The sequence below is a fragment of the Marmota marmota genome, unplaced genomic scaffold (genome assembly GCF_001458135.2).
Source record: "Marmota marmota marmota unplaced genomic scaffold, marMar, whole genome shotgun sequence".
Classification (NCBI taxonomy): Eukaryota; Metazoa; Chordata; class Mammalia; order Rodentia; family Sciuridae; genus Marmota; species Marmota marmota.
In genome coordinates, this window is record NW_026000249.1 from 33,646,533 (window position 1) to 33,666,219 (window position 19,687).

Here is a 19,687-nt window from a genome sequence, read left to right on the forward strand (position 1 = left end):
AATAAATACCAAAAATTAATAACTTCCTTCTGGTATAATAATTTGTTCATTCTGGTTAACAGACAAAATGTCTTGAAATCTCAGAAGCTTTAGAAGTATTCTACTTTAATTTTTTAATTTAAATTTTGGAGGTGGTGCCAGTACCCTATGCATGTGCTCCCCCACTGAGTTGTACCACAATTTGAAGATCAGACACACCTTCATATAAAACCTTGAACATCAGGTCATAATCTGGATTCCCTCGTGTCCCAGGTGTAATAACTTATACTTCCTTCTTAAAGATGGGATGTTTCAGCCAGGTGTGGTTGTGCACACCAGTAATCCCTGTGACTCAGGAGGCTGAGGCAGGAGGATCCCAAGTTCAAGACCAGATTCAGCAATGTAGTGAGACCGTGTCTCAAAAGAAATGTAGGATGTGCCAAAGGAAAGAGTTTCATCTGTAACTTATATGGTACCTAAAGTGAGGTATCCAAAAATGAACTTGTGTGTGTGTGTGTGTGTGTGTGTGTGTCTTTAATAGTAGAACCCAGTGAGATTAACGATTACAGTTAACTTCATGCATGTCATTACAGTGTATATCTCAGACATGATATCCCAAGAATCATGGTACTGCTGCTTTTACCACTGCCTCCAGGAAGTAAAACATTTTTACAATGCCAAGAACAGAGTTCAAGCATATTTTGCATTTTATCTATCTACCAGCACTGAGAATCAGATCAGGAAGAAAGCATACCAGTTAGAGCTAAAGAAAGGAAAGAAGAAACATTAAAGTTTGTATTCTGTTTGTTCCTACATCACCACCCTTAAGCATAATTATATCATAAACTTGAATGGATACTGAGAAACAAATTGCATTTAGAGGGATATTTATCATTTTGTTTAAAAAATATTCTTCATACCTTCTGAATCACCATGAGAAGGTATAAGCACACAAATACATACTCTAAAAAACACAAGAATGTGTGTATTTAGTTAGGATGAAAGAAGTCATGCTTCACTCACGATTGAAATAGGAAATTCTAGTACCCTATATGAGTCACAAACCTTATTTAGTAGATCATAAGCAGGATGTTACAGAAAAAGCATCTGTGTCACTGAAAATGAGCTGTTCTTAACACTAAATTCAGATGTACCAAAAGGAGACACCTGCCAACTCAGGCTTTCATGTCGACAATACACTGTCCAAAATGTGGGGAAAGGGGAAAGAATCCCAGCAATACTGAGACACAATCAATCAATCCAGAGAAAGGGTGGAAAGAATGATTAGAATTAACTTAACTTCCAGCCCCTTGGCTAAAAGAAACGATCAGCATAAAGAGAAATATTTGAGGTTAGAAAGGAAAAAAGCCAGGCCCAGTTAATTGTTTTCTGAGGATGCCCTTGTGTCACCTGAAGTATTGCCAGCGGTGTTCATTCTGGTCCTCTTCGGAGGGCTCCTCCACGCCAACTCTGGGCAGCAGAAGAAGGGAATGTGAGTGTGATAGGGATAACAGGGGTGCCGTGAGTTCTGGACATATGACCTGGACCATGTGCATGAAAGAATAGGCCATCTCACTTTCTATATAAATCCATACCCTTCTTGTTTTTATTGCTAGGGATTGAACTCAGGGCTTCTTACATGCTAAGCACGCACTCTACTACTAAGCTACATATCCCTCTTAAATTGTCCCCATTCTCTAAAACCCAGAGAGAGGCAGAGGAGCTGCTAAATTTAAATTTAAATCAACAATGTTAGAAGCCAGGTCAAATAAGAACCAACTAAGAATGAAGTTAAGTCTCTTGAAATATAATGTAATAATGCCAGAGGAATTAAATATATCTTATACAAAATGAATTTATACAGTTTTCCAGGCATTCATCTATTTCATAAAGAAAGATATGCCCATACCAAAAATAGAAAACAGTTAATCATTACTAAACACATATTTGAAAGCATTTAAACATATTTTTACACATATTTGACAGAACAAAAACCATTTTATTATTGGATAAGAATAACAATACTTAAAAAGATACAGATGACCCTTTATTCTAGATAAGCAAACCACAATGCCCACAGTTTCAACCTGAAGGTCAGAAACCCCACTTCTGCAATTCCCTTTTCCTTGTGGCCTTTGACTTGACATGGTCCACTTTCACAGTGACTTCCTTATTGATTTCTGGGATATTCAGAGTGCATTAAATTTGACTATCATATAAATTAGAGAGGGTTTGGCAAACTCAACACTATTGACATTTGGGACTAGATAATTCTCTGTTGTGGGGAACCATCCTCCTGTACACTGGAGTATCCTTAGCTTCTACCCACAATAGCAGACCCTACAACCCACTCCACATTGTGGCAGCCATAAATGTCTCCAGATGTTCACAAATGTCTCCTGGGTGGCAAAATTGCCCTGAGTTAAAAACCACTGCACTAAATCATGTATTCTCAATGGGGGTGATGTTGTTCCTGTGGATATGAAAATTGGTTCTTGTGGAACAAAAAAATCTTAGATAGTATAATGGTTTGTGGCCATCCAAGGGCTATAGTACAGAAACAGATATACAGCAGATCTGTGGCATTAACATTTTATTGGAGGAAATAATTGGGAAGAAAAAATTTTAAGGCTCTTTAGGGAGAGAAACAATGAAAAAATGGTTGAGAAACACTGTGCCCAGCAATGCCCACATACTCATGCTACTTACATTTCCTGAAATATGCAAGTAACAACATGATACTTCTTAAGGTATATCTTTCTATTATTACATGTTCAAAATGTGACTTGAACCACTCTATATTACTATAGCATTAAGAAATATAACAAATACCAGAAAAACAAGCCAGGATTTATTTAATGTAAGATTCATTGCTATGTGAGTAATTGTAATAACAGTAACATCGGAAAACATAACAGCTAAAATATGCTAAGTACTTACCATGTGTCAAATGGCACATTTAATGAGATAATTTTTGTCTTTTTTTTTTTTAAGTTCTGGGATTGAACCCAGGGCCCTGCACACATTAGGCAAGCACTCTACCACTGTCATATCCCCATCCCCTAATGAAAGAATTCTTCATCACATCTACATAATTACTTTTATCATCATGCTATGATTGTCCCTATTTAAAATTTGTTGAGGAAACAAGGGTTAGAGATGAAATAAATTGCCCAAGGTCACAAAGATAAAAATGGTGGAGGCAAGACTCCAACACAGGTAGTTGGACCCCAGAACCTCAGCTCTTCCCCTTATAGGACACTGTCTTTGAGTACAAGGTTGCATCTGTAAATTCTAAAAATATCCATTAACAAATGCTATTACATAAAAAGGTCAGAGCTCCTTCCTACCTTCATTCCTCACATTATCTTGCAAAGTTCTTTACCAAAAGTTCTTAGTCTAACAGGATTATGCCAGTGTTCTTACTTGTTCTTGGATGATTACATTACTGCCCTTAGGATACAAAGGTCCACTTTAACCCATCATCTCTCTATCACCTCCCCACCCCATCAACTCTATCACCCCATCCCACCCCAACATCTCTATCACTTCACTTGTGTCACTTGAGGCTAGGAAATCTAAGAGGACAGCCACTATGCCATCACAATGTAATAAGGCTCATCAATTATTTGTCTAAATTGCCAAAACTGAATAACAACACCTACTCAAGAGACTAAGAAAAATATTATGTAGTTTATGGATTACCAGAAAAAAACTGGAGCATTCTGCCATTATGTTTTAAAATATTAATCGTAAAACATCAGTTTTTAAAACATATAAGTTGGACTTATAGAAAGCAGTGACCTGGCTTTGGATTTGTAGTTGTATTCATTTATACAGAGACTTGAATTTAGCCATAGGTAAGAATCAAGGCCATATCCTAATTATTTCTGATGGAATTCCAAGACCTACTCTGAGCTTCCAACTTCTGAACAGTTACTTAACAGTTAATCAGGGCCTCTTTCAGCAGGCTGGAGAAATAAGGAACAAGTGGGTACTAATCCTACTGAGTTCACAGGGGTCAAAACACCACACTGAACATTAGGGGGTTTCTGAATCAATTTAAAATAAGAACCTGGGTTACAAAAATGATTCATGGCCATCAAGTAACATCAGAAGCCAAAGAAACCAATGAGTCTCATTACCCTATTTTGTGTAATGGAGGAGCCTCGCCCTGGGAAAACCACCTACGTGATCGTGGTGTTTCTGCTGCTAGGTAAGTATCATTACCCTATTTTGAAGGGAATTTCTTTTGATGTAATCTCTGTAAATGCCAGTTTCTACATTTACACAAACACTATTTATACACATCTAGAAAATGCAATTAACCAATCGATACTGTATTTTTCAACGGTGGCACACTTTGCTTCATTATGCTATTCGGGTAGAGTTGGACAAAAGGAAGGAAATAATAAAGACAGGAACAAATATCAATTAAATGGAAATTAGAAAAAGAATACAGAAAAAATCAATGAAATAAATAGTTGGTTCTTTGAAAAGATCAATAAATCAATAAACCTCTAGCAAGACTGACAAAAAAGAGAGAAAGTATACATTAAAGGAATGAAATATCATAAAGTATCAGGAATAAATCAGAGGATATCAGTGTAAACCCCAAAGAGATCAAAAGGATAATAAGGGAATGATATTATGAATAAGACAAACATGACAAATCAGAAAAAAATGGACTAATTTCACAATCCACCAAAATGCAGTGTGAAATATATAATCTGAATAGCCCTATAACTACACAATCTAAAAATTCCTGGGAAAGAAGCCTCCATGTCTAAATGATTTCACTAGAGATTTGATTTCTACCCAACATTCAAAAAAATAATAATAATACCAATTCTATAAGAGTATGGAACATGCCCCAACTTACTTTGTGAAATCATATTACCCTAACACCAAAACCAGATAAAGGAAGTACAAAAAAGGGAACTACAGATCAATGTCCCTCGTGAATATAGAAATAAAGATTCTTAACAAAATATTTGCTTACAGAATGTAGTACAATGTAAAGCAATGTACCACAAACAAGTGAGATTTATTTCAGAGAAGCAATACTGGTTCAATATTTGAGAATTATCAATGTAATTCACCATAGTAATAGATTAAATAAGAAAAATCATCTCAACTGATTCAGGAAAAGTAACAAAATTCAACACCTATTAATTGCAAAGACTCTCAGAAACCAAAAAGGAGATAGGAATTTCCTCATGAAAATCTACAAAAAACAATCTTATAATTAATGCAATACACTTAGTGGGGAAAGACTGAATGTTCCCTCTTAAGATCAGGAACAAGATAATAAATATAGTTAATAAATATGGTATAGAAAGTCAACTAGAGCAATAAGGCAAGAAAAGAAAAGACACACTGGTTGGAAAAGATGAAATAAAGTGTCTTTACTTGCAAGTGACAAGATGGTCTACGTAGAATATCTCAAAGACTCTATGAAAAAAAAAAAAAAAGAAAAGTATTCCTAGAACTAATAAGTAAGTTCAACAAGGTGACAGGATACAAAAACCTAACAAAACATGTAAAGGCCTTGTACAGTGGAAAATACAAAATACTAATGACAGAAATCCAAGAAGGTCAAAGTAAATTTAGAAACATACTATGTTCATGGATTGAAAGACACAACGTAATGAAGATATCAATCTCCCCAAACTGGCATATATAGGTTTAATGTAATTCCTAAGAAAAGTCCCAGAAAGATTTTTTGATACAGACAAGCTCATTCTAAAATTCATGTGCAAAAGAACTAGAATAACTATAACAATTCTAAAAAAAGAATAATAAGAAAGTGGGCAGAATTTCTCTACCTAATGTCAAGGCTTACTGTATTAACTATAGTTCTCAAAACAGCAAGGTATTATAGGAAGAACAGACCCAGAAATCAATGGAGCAGAACATAAATGGCACCAATGCACATAGACAATTGATTTCTGACAAAGAAGTAAAATAAAAGAGTAAAGATAGTCTTTCTAATAAATCATACTGGAACAACTGGGTAGTCATGGGTAAAGAAAATAATATTTCAACCTAACCTCACTTCTTTTACAAAAAAGTAACTTTGAGTCATTTTATTAAACCACACAACTAAAAAAAACTTAAAGGAAATAACACAGAAGAAAACCTTCAGGACTTAGGGTTTGGTCAAGAGTCCTCAGATATGACACCAAATGCATGATTTGTAAAAGAAAAAAAAAGATTATACATCATCAAAATTAAAACTTCTGCTCTAAAACTCTATTAAAGGGACAACAAGACAAACTACAGTCTGGGAGAAAATATTTAGAAACCATATACCTGACAAAAGTCTAGCATCTAGAATGAAGAATTATCAAAAATCAATAAAAAATAAATAATCCAATTAAAAATGGACAAAAAACTTGAATATTGAACAGATATTTTACCAAAGAAGGTATGTAAAGATAGTCTTTAGAAAATCAAATATGAATTTTAAAAAGTAGGCATACAACCACACACACATTGAACCCATGCCAGCTCCTACTGAGATATTGTACCATAGGTATACAAGATGTAATGAACAGAAAAATAATTGGTGAAACACACATGGCATCTCTTGGCTCTATTTTTGCAATGTCCTGTGAATCTGTAAATATTTCAAAATATAATACGGTTTTTAAAAATGATGCTGCATAAAAATTTTATGCCCTCAAATCTTCTGGCTCACATATGAGAAAATTTTGATTGAGGTTTTCCTAAATTTGACAATTTCAAAATTTTACGTGATATTACCAATAAAAAGTAATAAAGCTTAAAGAATGCTTTCTAAAATACAAATTACAAATAATAGCAAATTTTGACCACCTATGCTTGAGAGAAAAGACTGATTTATATTTCTATTCTCTCTGTATATATTATAAAAGTATTATATGAAGAGGGGATCAAAAAGTAGGCAGATTTTAAAAAGTAGGAAAAAAGTATTACACGTTATCTGTATTAGTATTATCTGAAATGCTTAGGACCAGAAGTGTTTAGAGTTTTTGGATTTTCAAATTTTGCATAGACTTTACTAGTTGAGTATCCTTAACCTCAAATTATGAAATGTAAAATGCTCTAAAATCTGAATGTTTTTGAGAGTCACAGTGCTCAAAATGTTTTGGATTTTGGAGTATTTACGATTTTGGATTTTCAGATTAGGGATGCTCAACTTGTACAGCTGTCAGGCAGCTAATAAATAAAACGTTCTATTATTTTTCTGGACTCTGATATTTATATTTATTATTAACTTTTGAAAACTTTGAAACATACTATAAGTTATTTCTCATTCTATTCAGCAAAATTCACCTTTATATATTTTCAGCAAATATTCACCTTATACCTGATTTTGTATGAGCAATGTAAAGGAGCTCCCTAAATTGTATAAAAGCTCTAGGCCCCACAAAATCAGAATCTGTTGCTTTACCCAGGTATTCTAGAAGACTAAATAAGAGCACAGGCTTCAGAGTTGCATAAGACCTTGACCTGTCATCATGTAACTATGAGACCAAAGCCAGGCTACCTAACCTCTTTATGTATTGGTTTCCTCATTCAAAGAATATACACAACACCAGAATAAAAGTGTATATTTATAAATACATAATTGCATTATTAAAGACGTTAACATAATACAGTCATTCCTCAGTATCCACAGGGGATTGGTTCCTGGACACTCTTGGATAACAAAATCTTCAGATGCTTAAGTCCCTCATAGGAAAGAACATCTTATTTGCATAAAACCTATGCACACCTTTCCAGATAGGTTAAATTATCTCTAGATTATTTATGATACCAAATATAATTCAAATGCTATGTAAATTGTTGTCATACTATATATTTAGGAAATAATGACAAGAAAAGAGTCTGCACCTGTTCAGTACAGAAACAATATTTCCCAAAATTTCTCAATCCATAGTTCATTGAAACCTACAAAAATGAGGGCCAACTATATACAGAAAGCATTTAGAAAATAGCACCTAGTACACAGTAAGATGTCAGAAAATGACTCCTAGAGCAAATACTGTTTGTTGCTCGCTCAGTAGCAATTCTTGCTACCTCCTTCCTACCCATTTCTAGCCTAGTTCAACATCCTTCCCTTCCCTACAGTTTGTGTAGCTGAGGGAAAGCTGCTCATGTTCTCAGCTCTGGCTAGGATTATTTTAATGGCCCACTTTTTGAAAAGGGTCATGAAAAATACAAACAAATCAACTCTCTACTCTGTAGAAAATTATTTGGTCCTGCATATGTTTGGATGGGGGTGGAAATAGAAAAAGACTTAGAAAATCAAATATGATTTAATCAGGCTCTGAGCATCCAGGGCACTTACTGGGTGATCAGATAAACAGGAACAAGAAATAATCTCAGAGATGACCTAAAGTAAAGGTTCTAAACTGTGTGCAGAACCAATCCCCCTTTCTTACCCTCATCCTGCTACACAAAACAAAGATGGTACTATCTTTTTTATAATATTTATTTTTTAGTTATAGGTAGACACAATATCTTTATTTTATTTTTATGTGGTGCTGAGGATCAAACCCAGTGCCTCATGCATGGTAGGTGAGCGCTCTACCTCTGAGCCACAGCCCCAACCCAAAGATGGTACTATCTTATGTCTCAAGTTTAAAACCACAAGACTGTAAATTTTCTTCCTCAGGTTTATGTTCCCCAGAATGGATTATTTTACTTCATCCAACCCTTGAGATTCATGTCAGGAAGTTGAAATTCTAACCATTCCAAATTTCATGACATTAAAGTAGTCGTTAGCACAGCAACCCTTTTAACAGGACGTACAACACAGTGTTTAAGCGTGTGGACTCTGGTAAGACTGCCTGAGTTCAAATCCTATTTCATCCACTTAAAGCTCTGTGACCTTGGGCAAGTTGTTGCTCTGCATCTCAGTTTCCCCAATAATATAGAAATAATAGTATATCTCCCTTACAGGAATGTTATGAGAATTATCTTAGTACATGCATGATATCTAAAACAATACCTGCAACACAAATGTTAATGATGATTATAACTATCAATGATAAGCTCCCACCTTTATCTGCAAGTGGAGACACCCTAACCCAGAAATGGTAGCTGGCAGTGCTCAAGCCCAGGAATCCCTACCTGCCATCAATACAAAAGCCTCAGGTAGAAGAGGCTATTCTTTCAAGTTCTACTTTTTTTCCCTCACTCTAAGGATGGCTGGAAGATCTTTGTTCATTTTTTCTCCTCCAAGCTATGTATGCACTGCAGATCCTGCACATTTTACATCTGGAGAAGGTAATGCAAATTAAAAGCCAGCAGAGAAAGGAAAAACATTGCCACCTGGTGGCTTTTCACAGAATGATTCCTCACATCTTAGTACACAATTATCTCTTGGTTCCCATCACCATCATGGCATTCCCTGCAGATCTGAAACTGCAACACTTGGAGCAGAAGGGCCCTGGAGGTAATGTGGCAGAGTGCCTTCATTTAACATTGAGAAAAACTGAGTTTCAAAGGCAAGAGGGGCTTGTCTTAAACCAGAGTCCAAGTTAAGCTGTGGGTCTCTGGAAATGTTCCAATGCTGGTGTTGGAGCTTGCAAACACAGTTTGGAGTTCAAATGCTATTAGAAAACCAAACTCAGGTCAGTGTTCCTCTTTACTGACAAACAGCTGCAACAAATGAGAGTTACACAGGAAATGTCAACCTTTTGTGCACTCAAGCAAGAAGAGACACAGCATACAATCTCATGCTAAAACAAAACTCTAATTCTATTTCTGGCTGATGAGCTTATCCTTCAGATTTCATTGCAAAGGGACATGAAATACTGAAGACTGTCAGAGGCTACAGGTCTATTCTCTTTCCTGCAGTTTTAACACTCTAAATTTGTGCCCTGATATCACTGCTCTAGCAGAATCTGGGTGATTCTAATTCTCTGTGTTTGTACTGACAAAAGTTTTAATGACAACATTTTTTGTTTCTGTTGGAAAGCCCCATTACTCCAAACTTAATTTAATCCCCCTCCAAAACAAAAGACTAAAAACCTTCATGAACTAAGCTGTGGCATACAACCTGCAAGGCACACTGAACATTCTCAAGAACAGTGGAAACTGACATATTTAGATATAAAACTGGCCTTGGTTCCAAACTGACCTTATATTAAGCCATGACAACATGGGGGTTGTGCCTCCGCCAATGATCCAGACGGTGAAGAAGACAATAAGGAGGGTGGTCGTGAACATCATCTGGCGAGCATAGGATGCTGTGTCGCGGATGGCCAATGCAAAGGCCATGGCTCCCCTGAGGCCTGAAGGGACCAAAGAGGAAGATCTCTTAGTGATAAAGACAACTGGCAATGTCTCCTCAAAATCCAGTACTGCCACTTGTGGGTAATAAACTCCAGCCATTTGTGCTTTGGGGGCCAAGTTGTTTTACTTAGAAAGAAAAACCTGAAACCTATATGGCTGTCTCCTCTTTGAAGTTATCTTTTGCAAAATTGCCAAATACAATGAGAAAAATACTACACCAATTTGTACAGCACATTTTAGGATACTGACACACTTATTGTCTAAATAATTTTCCTGCTAGTAACCAAAAGTAAAAAGAAGTATAAATAAATGTTAATAACACACATTCTCTTAGTCTGTGATCATAACACTACCCAGTCAACATAAACTTAAAACACATGCTAGCTCTGAATATGTCAAATGTACATTAGTGGAAAATAGTGCAGCATTTCCTTAGCAAAGGGGGAAGCCATGCAGAGAAGTGAAAATATAGCCTGACTTATATCAGGGGTTGCCAACTCTTTCTTTAAAGGGCCAGACATTAAATACTTCAGGTTTGGTGGACCAAGAGCCCAAATCAAGGATGTTATATAGGTATTTATATAAAAGATAGAAAACAGGTTGCCACAAATTATTATTGATTAAAATTAACAATATGATAAGAACAATTGAGTACACTTTGTTGTAATGCAGGTCTACTAATGAAAAGAATAGAATTCTTTGCAGAGGGATATTTTGATTAATTGGGTTTCAAAGTTACTGTTCCCTGTCCTCAAATAGATTGTAAATATTCATCTATAAAAGGGATTCTGAACTGGTGGGGTATATAAAAACAGGTTTATATAATTATCAACAGCCAGATTTAGCCCTGGAGCTGTACTTTGTTGATCCTTGAGGTACATTAAGATTAACCAACATTTTCATGTTTTAGAGTTTACTTTCCAAGCTCCTCTGTTCTGTTCCCATACCATGCTCATAATTTGTTTTATGGTAAAGACAAAATTCACAGTCTTTAGTACCTATCTAGTATAATTCTTACTTACCAAGTACAAGACAATGTGTACATTATACAAGAGAAGGAAAAGTTAGACATATCGTATCTGTTTATAAATTTTCCCTTTCCCAATAATTTCACAATTAATATGAGACCTTCACTACAATTCACAAAGGAGTGACTCAATAAAAGTTACATTAAAAAATAGAAAAGTTGGGGCTGGGGCTGTAGCTCAGTGGTAGAGCACCTGCCTCGCTTATGTGAGGCACTGGGTTCAATCCTCAGCACCACATAAAAATAAATAAAGATACTTCATGTTTATCAACAACTAAAAAAAATTTTTTAAAAAGTTGATGTTTTCTATTATTCTGTCCTAGTGAATTATTTAGATACAGCTAGATCACTCATTAGCCAACAAGGTCATCAGTCAATATTTAAGCCTCTACGGGAATGTTGCCACCAAGAAGAGAATTTGGGGGGCTAGGGAAAGATAATGTATGACATCTTTCTTTAATTTAGTAGGTAAACTATAAGCAATATAAAAGGGGAACCTCAGGCATTTCAAAGCCTTGAAGAATAAGTTCCTTTGGATAGCCAAATTTCTCCCAGCGTAAATATTTTGGGTGGCATCTTTAAATAGTACTGTGTATATCTCAATCTTTTGGTAAAGAAGATAATGTTCATATATTTGAAGTTTGCCTAGATGACAGTTATCTCCAATTCATCTTCTTTTTGTCCACTGGCATCTTCCTAATATGTAAGCAGAAGCTTGTCACTGCCCTTCTTCATCAAGCTCTCAATGTTTTCCTGTTGCCCTTGAGTAAAACCCAAGCTCTTTAGGACAACTCCGGAGCTTCTGTGGTCTCCTCTGAACAAAAGAGGTTCTTGAAGTATTGTCCTTTACCCAGCAGGAGCAGCTGAGAATGTGCTAGAAATGGAAATTCTTAGGGTTCATCTCCAGAATCAGACACCCTTGGTAGTAGAACCTACAATCTGCTTTAACAAGCCCAACAGGCAATTTTGATAAAAACAAAAGGCTGCGGATCACTAGATGCATTTTTCCTTTGGAACCTCACTCTCTTTCTGCATTGCTCCATGTGTCTGACATTTCAACACAACTGCTGTCCTTCCTTGAAGAAAAAGCACATAGAGCAATGCTTATCTGCCTTTCCACCTGCTGCCTCCTGAAATTTCATTTCTTCCAAGGCCAGTTTGAAGGCCACCCCTTTTGTGAAAATGGCCTTGAATACTCCTCTTCTTGTCCTGTCTTTCACACATCTTTGCGCAAGCTGTCATCCTTTCTTGAGAGGAAATTAGCTCTTTGTGCATCTGTCTCCCCCCACCCCCAGAGGACTGTGACCTCTCCTTGAAGGAGGCTGGTCTTTGTATCTTTCATAAACTAGAACTCTGGCTTATAAAAAGAGGACATCTAAAAACGTTTGTCAGAGTGAAAGGCAATCAACATGGCAGGGAATAGATTCATGCTCATGGCAAGCTTACTTGGGACAGAAGGAGAGATGTATGGAGCACTGCCTGTTGGTGTCATTTCAGTATGATTTTATTAGGCTCCAGGCATCTCTGTGAGCCCCCCTAAAACCACTACATCCCAGTAAAGTGGCTACTACTCACTCTGTCCTCTGGTACTGCCCCTCCCTCCATACCCCACAAGTCAGAGGTACCTTTAAGGGTCCCAATGGTCTTTTGCCCCCAATATCTTCTCTCTTTGGTGTGATGAGATGCTTGCTCTAACCTGTGTCTCATATTAAAAAGTTAATACCACCCTCACTTTATCATCTATTCATGGAAATTGCTTTCTACCTTATTTACCTCTACATCTTTCGTTATTGCCCTTTGTCCCCTCAGTGGCTTTTCTGAATCTCTCAGCTTCATAGTGAAAAGGGTTACAACAGTGTAAATCAAACAGAACTGTCATAGCTGTTAAATCCAGCTTTGGATTTATCTTGCTTTTTGAGTGTATTTTATTCCTCTTGCTCCACAGAAAGTCGGAACAAAGAGGGACTTCTGCTACTTGATTCAATTACTTTACTTTACAAGAAAGGATACTGTAGCTGAGAGGTGCTGAGTGATGTGACCCATGCTTTGTTTCATCACTAGTTATTTTCCTTCTAATTTTAGGTCTGGAGTCCTTCTAAGAAGCTTGTGTGTTATAAACAACTGCTAGAAAACAATCGAGCACTTTGAATACTTATATATTTCTAGGTCCCTTGGGTGGTAAATATGCAAATACCGATAGGGAGAATGTTCACATTTGGTAGTAAGGTTTTCAAATCATTATTAACTCAGTTGAACATATATATCTGTCCTGCTCTGCATTATAGGTAATACAAAAGAACCAGAAATTTGAATGTCTTTTTATGAACCTCACTGATTATATTTTAATCATACTATCATTGCTTGCTAAATAAAACTAATTTTCATTACATATATACTTGGTTTTTTTTTACCTGCAAACATCATCATGTGTTGAAAATTCCAGCCAATCTTATGCCTTCTGCCCAAGTTCAGGAAGAAGGAGAGTGGGTAGATATGTGCAGCTCTGCCCAGGAAGATAGCAACCTGACCAACAGGATGAAGGTTAAGGGACCAACAGGTTTCCAGAAAGACACTTTCACACAAATTGGTTGATCAGAGAATTTTAGGAATGTTATGATCCAGGAAACTACCCAAAGAAGCCAGGCTGTGTAGTTCCCCCCTAGAAAAATCACTCATCAATACAATGGGTATCATTTGGCCAATGTTCCCCAGGTTCCCATTCATAGAGATAATTTCTAGCTTGTTAAACACACTGTTATAACTTTCTGACTTAATTCAAATGGTATTGATTAATTCTTCAATCTGTCTAAACATGAGTCTAAAATAAGTTCAAGTACCATGGCAGAAATGAGGAGTTAATAAAAGCAAATTGTGCATTGGGCTCTACTGCAAGAAAAATCACAAGAAAGAAAGATTACTAATCCTGGAACAACTATAAAGAGGAAGTTTTCTGGGTAAGAGCTTGCAAACTTCACTTGCAAGTAAACACCAGGGACTTCAATGCCCAGGAAGAACCTATAAATAAGAGATGTGGAACATTAAAAGTATTTATACAACAAAGAGATGATCAGATAACTCATAAGAATCAACCCAGGGAGATTCCTTTACCTAAATGGCTGAAATGTCTTTTTGAGATATAAAACACAGAAAAGGAAGAGTGTGGAAAAGGAAGTCTACTGTGCAAAGCAAAGAATTCAGGGAAACCAGTCATCTGTCACTTGCCAAGTTTAGACAGCACTCAACAGAGAGAGCTTCTCACTCCCCTGGTCAGAGAAGGAAACCCCCTGTGGGAGCCAGAGGAATGGGGAGCTTCCGTTTAGGCAAAGCGCCAGCTGCAGGAGCTGCAGCTGTTTCAGACAGAAGCCAGGGCGGAACTATCTTCTGTTTCCTCCAGGGTAAGGCACTGTTTTTCTTTTTTCTTTTCCTTTCTTTCTTTCCTTTTTTTAAACAAAAGGAAACAGGTAGTGTTCATAAAAGACATTCTACCCCAGAGATGAAGCAGAAGATCTTAAGTGGTCAGCAGCCTTTAGGATTTCCAGAGGACTCTGTTCACCCTGCCACAGGCCCTGATCTGTAAACATGGGCTGTGCTCTCACAGGATAGCATGCAAGGAATACAAATCAAAACAACATGTCCTCTCCTTCTTAATGAAAAAGAAAAACACTGATCATTCAGATTTTGAGCTATTTGTCTGGTGAATGTGTAAATCTAAGAAATGAGACACCAGTATGAGCATAGGACACTGTAACTAGAAGGATTTCAACATTACTGCTATCTAGCAGCTTGGGGAGTGTCAATCATTCCTTTGCAAGAAATGAAAAGCCCAGAAGAGAAAATTATTCCTTGCTGCCAAAATTCCAAGAGCTAAAGATTACTCTGAGGCCTCAAAAAAGGTGAAAGTAAATGTCCAACAACAGGAGACTTCTGCTCAGGATCTTAAAATCAAGCCCCAGAAAAGTTCACCCCAATGAAAACAATAGTATTTGAAACCTAGTGAGTGAAACCTTCAGCTACTATATTAATTGCTAGGCGCTGGAATTCCTCCTTGCTCAAGAAAAGCCATCCCCAAACCTGTGTTTCCTTTCCCAAAACCATGTCTCCCTTTCCAAAACTATATTCACAATGGGGCCAAGTCAAGGAATCAAGTATCTTCTCTTCCTTCCATCACTTCCTTCCTTCCTTTCTTTTTTGGGAAAAGCAAAGGAGACTTTCACATTGTGATCCATAGCAGCAGGGTAGCTGGGGTGAGAGTGTAGTCTGCCTGTAAACACCCCAGGGCAGTGTGAAGAAAGGCTGCCCACGATAGGTGGGTAGTTGAGAGCAAGAAGATTGCACCTTTCCAGTCACCCAAATCAGAGAAGGCCCTGTTTTAGAATTCACATGACAATGAATATCAAAAATAATTGTGGAGACTGATATGGCTGCTGACTTTTAGACTTACCCAAAAGGGAACTCAAAACAAAAATCACCTCTCAAGCCCCAGCTTAACAGTGAGGCCATCCTTTTTACAGAAAATGCAGGAAGGATGACCTGAACATAAATGCTAGTATTTAAAATAAAAGACATTTAGCTTTATGAAGCACCACTTAGGCCTTCTTTTTCTCACAGTAAAAAGTATCAGTGGAGGGCTGGGGATGTGGCTCAACCGGTAGCGCGCTCGCCTGGCATGCGTTCGGCCCGGGTTTGATCCTCAGCACCACATACAAACAAAGATGTTGTGTCCGCCAAGAACTAAAAAATAAATATTAAAAATTAAAAAAAAAAGTATCAGTGGAACTGGCCTATTCCTGCATCTGAAACAGATAAAATAACAACAATAACAATTAAGAGTACTAGTAGAGCTTCCCCAGCTGTGGTCACCTCTCCATGTAGAAAATGGTAGAATGAGAAAAGGATACAAAAGCGCCAATGATGAAAATGGGGCTGAAAACGTGCTTCTGGAAGGTAAACAGCGCCAGGCCCATGTAGGAGAAGATGAAGTTCTCTGCCAGGAAGTGTAACACCTCAAACAGCTGCATAGAGAAGGGAAAAGGAGATTGTAAACCCTGCGCTCCCCCTTCCTTGTATTACCAGGCAATTCTCAGTACCAAGGCCCTGTCTTACCTGCTTGGTTCGACTTCTTGATTCCACTGAGAGATTGTTGTAGGTATAATGAGCTTGTGTGATCCCACAGAAAAGAACAGCTACAACACCTGTAAGGAGAGATTTGGGGTTTTTTTTTAGTCAATGGAGAAAAAAGAGGCAGGAAAAAGCCCCGGCTGAAATAAAAAGTGAAGGTAATAGGCAAACCTAGCATATTTCAACTTCCAAAAATATTTTTGAGATTTCCTATTATTGAAAGCTCCCTTTGCTCCTCACCAGTAATACCAAACTTTCCTTCTCCGAACCCTGCCCTCTCTTCCTTCAAGGCCAGGTCCCCAGACTCACTCCATTTCTCCAGTGTTATGCACATTTTCTCTCTCTAAATTTGCCATCTGTAGTTGGCATATACCATAGCATTCATTTCCCCAAAGAGACTGCAAGGGCCATTCATACACTTTTGTCATATTCATGTCTGTTTTTAGAATGAGTGTATTTCATTTCAAACCAATGCTTCATGTTTTTTAATAGTCTGGGGCCTCAGTCAAAATAGACTGAGAATACTATTCCATTTGTCCAAGGCTTGATGATCTAGATTTCCAGTTAATGGTAACCATTTTGTCGTGCAACACAACTGACATACATGGGACTATACTTCCCAGAGAACAGTCAAGTTTTAAGGAAGTAAGCCATTTAGTAATGATGCATATAAAGACATTGTAGTATTTTGAAAAGATGATGAAAGTTCTCTGTAACTATCTGGATCATATAGAGTAACTATACTTGAGTTTCCTAGCGGAAAAATTCAGTGATTTCTTTAAAATGAGAGAATATGACAAAAAACTCACATTATCAACCACACTAATATTACATATGTTGAATAACCCTATTCCTATTCTAAAATCTAAACTGCTCTACAATCCAAAAATTTTTGAGCACTGACATGATGCCACAAGTGGGAAATTCCACACCTGATCTCATTTGATGGGATGTAGTCAAAACACAAGTGCAGCCACGTGTGGTGGCTCACACCTGTAATCCCAGTGGCTCAGGAAGCTGAGGCAGGAGGATCGTGAGTTCAAAGTCAGTTCAAAGTCATGAGACCCTGCCTCTAAATAAAATATAAAATAGGGCTGGGGATGTGGCTCAGTGGTCCAGTGCCCCTGGGTTCAATCCCCGGTAAAAAAAAAAACAACAAAAAAACAAGTGCATATCACAGTTCATTCAGCACCTCCAAGAAAAAAAGAGCCTCCTAGCTCTTTTAGCTATAAAGTGGGTGACTTGTACAACCTTTGTGTTATGTCCAAAATTATTAAAAATATTATAAAATATTATGTTCTGGCTCTGTGTATAAGGTATATATAAAACATAAATGAATTCTGAATTTATGCTTGGGTCTCTTCCTCAAGCTAACTCATTATGTGTATAGAAATATTCTGAAATTTTAAAAGAATCCAAATAATGAGATACTCAACCTGTATATTTCACTGACACCATAAATACCTAGTATTGAAAAAACAATGATTAAATAGCTCAGAGACAAAACAGTGAAAACATGTGTTCATCCTCATCTGAGTAGATGCAAAATTACCTTTAAAGGGATACATATTTGCTGATTATTGCTGTTTATAAAATGATATAGTAATCTGAGGAATGATATAAATAAGATTTGAATATATTCAGTAGCCATTGCAGCTGAACACCTACTTTATGGTTAGAATGTGTAAAAAAAACTTAGCTGAGTTTGGAATAATAAACTTTACCCTTAAAAATATGTAGTTTTTAGAAACTTGATGTTTAAGACCAAACCCTAGCCTTGGTCAGCAATCCTCCATATGGATACTCATCGAGCAGTTAATCAACAAAATCTAGCTGCTAAGAATTCTTCTAGCCACTCAAAGTCCCACAGCCCTCACTACAGTTAGGGGAAGGGTGGGTGGCTTGAGGGAAGACAGAACCTACCTGTAAATCCACAGGCTTCTGCCAAGAGAAATGTACTCCAAGACATCAGGAAAAAGAGCGCCGTCTCCAGCAGGGGGAAGCAGTGCAGCTTGGTAAACTTGGTCACGTCAGCACCCTGTCAAGGACTGCAGCTCCAGGCACCAAGATCCACCCTCTGATCAGCCCAGGACTCCTCCCTAAGGTCTAGCCATTCCCTTCCTCTCCTCTTTTGGGGTCCGGCAGCAGCAGCAGTAGCTGCTGCTGCTGCTGCTGCTGCTACTGCTGCTGAAGCTAGGCAAGTGCTCTAACACTGAACTACACCCCTAGCCCAGGCATATTTTTTAGGTAATAAAATTATGCTTTCCCACAGAAAAGAGGTTGCCAGTGGCTAGGGCAATGGGAAATGGGGAGTTAACACTGAATGGGCAGAGTTTCTGTTTGAGATGAGGAAAAAGATCTAGGACTAGATAGTGGGGATGGTTACATGAAATTGCAAATATACTTAATGCCTCTGAATTGTGTGCTTAAAACGTTAAATGGCAAATTTTGTTATATATTTTACCATGATTTTTTTTAAACCAGGGATTGAACCCAGGGGCACTTAACCACTGAGCCACATCTTCAGCCCTTTTTTAAAAATATTTTATTTAGAGACAGGGTGTTACTGAGTTACTTAGTGCCTCACTAAGTTGCTGAGGCTGACCTTGAACTAACAATCCTCCTGCCTCAGCATCCTGAGCTGCTGGGATTACACTCATGCATCATGGTGCCTGGCTAGGATTTTTTTTAAATTAATAACTACAGCTGAACATCTACTTTATGGTTAGAAAAGCTATTGAAGTGGGTGACTTGTACAATATGTAAATTACTTATTGTAATTAATATGAATATATTTCTGGCCTCAGACTTGCCTGGTAGGTTAGTTCTGGCAGAGTTGGGAGGGCCTCAGGCAGGCAGGCCTAAGAACACAAACCCTGTGGGTCATTATAGTCTGAGTACACAGATTATGCCTAATGAAGACATGGGACAGTAAGAAAGAAATGTGCAAGTCTCAAAATCAGCTACCAGGTGCTGGTGTCTCCTTTTGGCAACAGCACAGATTCATCTTCTGACACTACCATTTAACATGGGGCTGTCATATAACCATCTCATGAATGAGTTCACTGAGCAATAAGTTCCAGGGTACCAAAAAGGCCTCAGTGAACAAAGCCACCTAAACCTGCACTATTGAACACAATATCCATTACCCACATGTGGCTACTAAACACTTAAAATGCAGCTAGTCAGAACTGAGATGTGCAAAGAGCAAAATACTCATCATATTTCAAAGATGTAGAAAACAAATGCACAAAATCTCATTAATAATTTTAT

General features: G+C 37.4%; 1 protein-coding gene and 1 pseudogene across 3 annotated transcripts in view; both read right to left on the reverse strand.

Moving 5' to 3' along the window:
• The window catches only part of Slc9a7 (solute carrier family 9 member A7), a 136,869-nt gene that overhangs the window by 24,747 nt on the left and 92,435 nt on the right, over positions 1-19,687 (reverse strand). For 2 of the 3 annotated variants that reach the window (XM_048796496.1, XM_048796498.1), the window contains exons 8-13: positions 18,338-18,443; positions 16,400-16,488; positions 16,195-16,308; positions 13,708-13,819; positions 10,115-10,268; positions 1,390-1,449 (exon numbers count right to left, since the gene is read on the reverse strand). In XM_048796496.1, the coding sequence (XP_048652453.1) occupies positions 1,390-1,449; positions 10,115-10,268; positions 13,708-13,819; positions 16,195-16,308; positions 16,400-16,488; positions 18,338-18,443 (635 nt within the window). The remainder of the gene's footprint in view (positions 1-1,389; positions 1,450-10,114; positions 10,269-13,707; positions 13,820-16,194; positions 16,309-16,399; positions 16,489-18,337; positions 18,444-19,687) is intronic. The other variant, XM_048796497.1, reaches the window with a different exon arrangement.
• Positions 4,031-4,203, reverse strand: LOC125614183 (annotated as a pseudogene).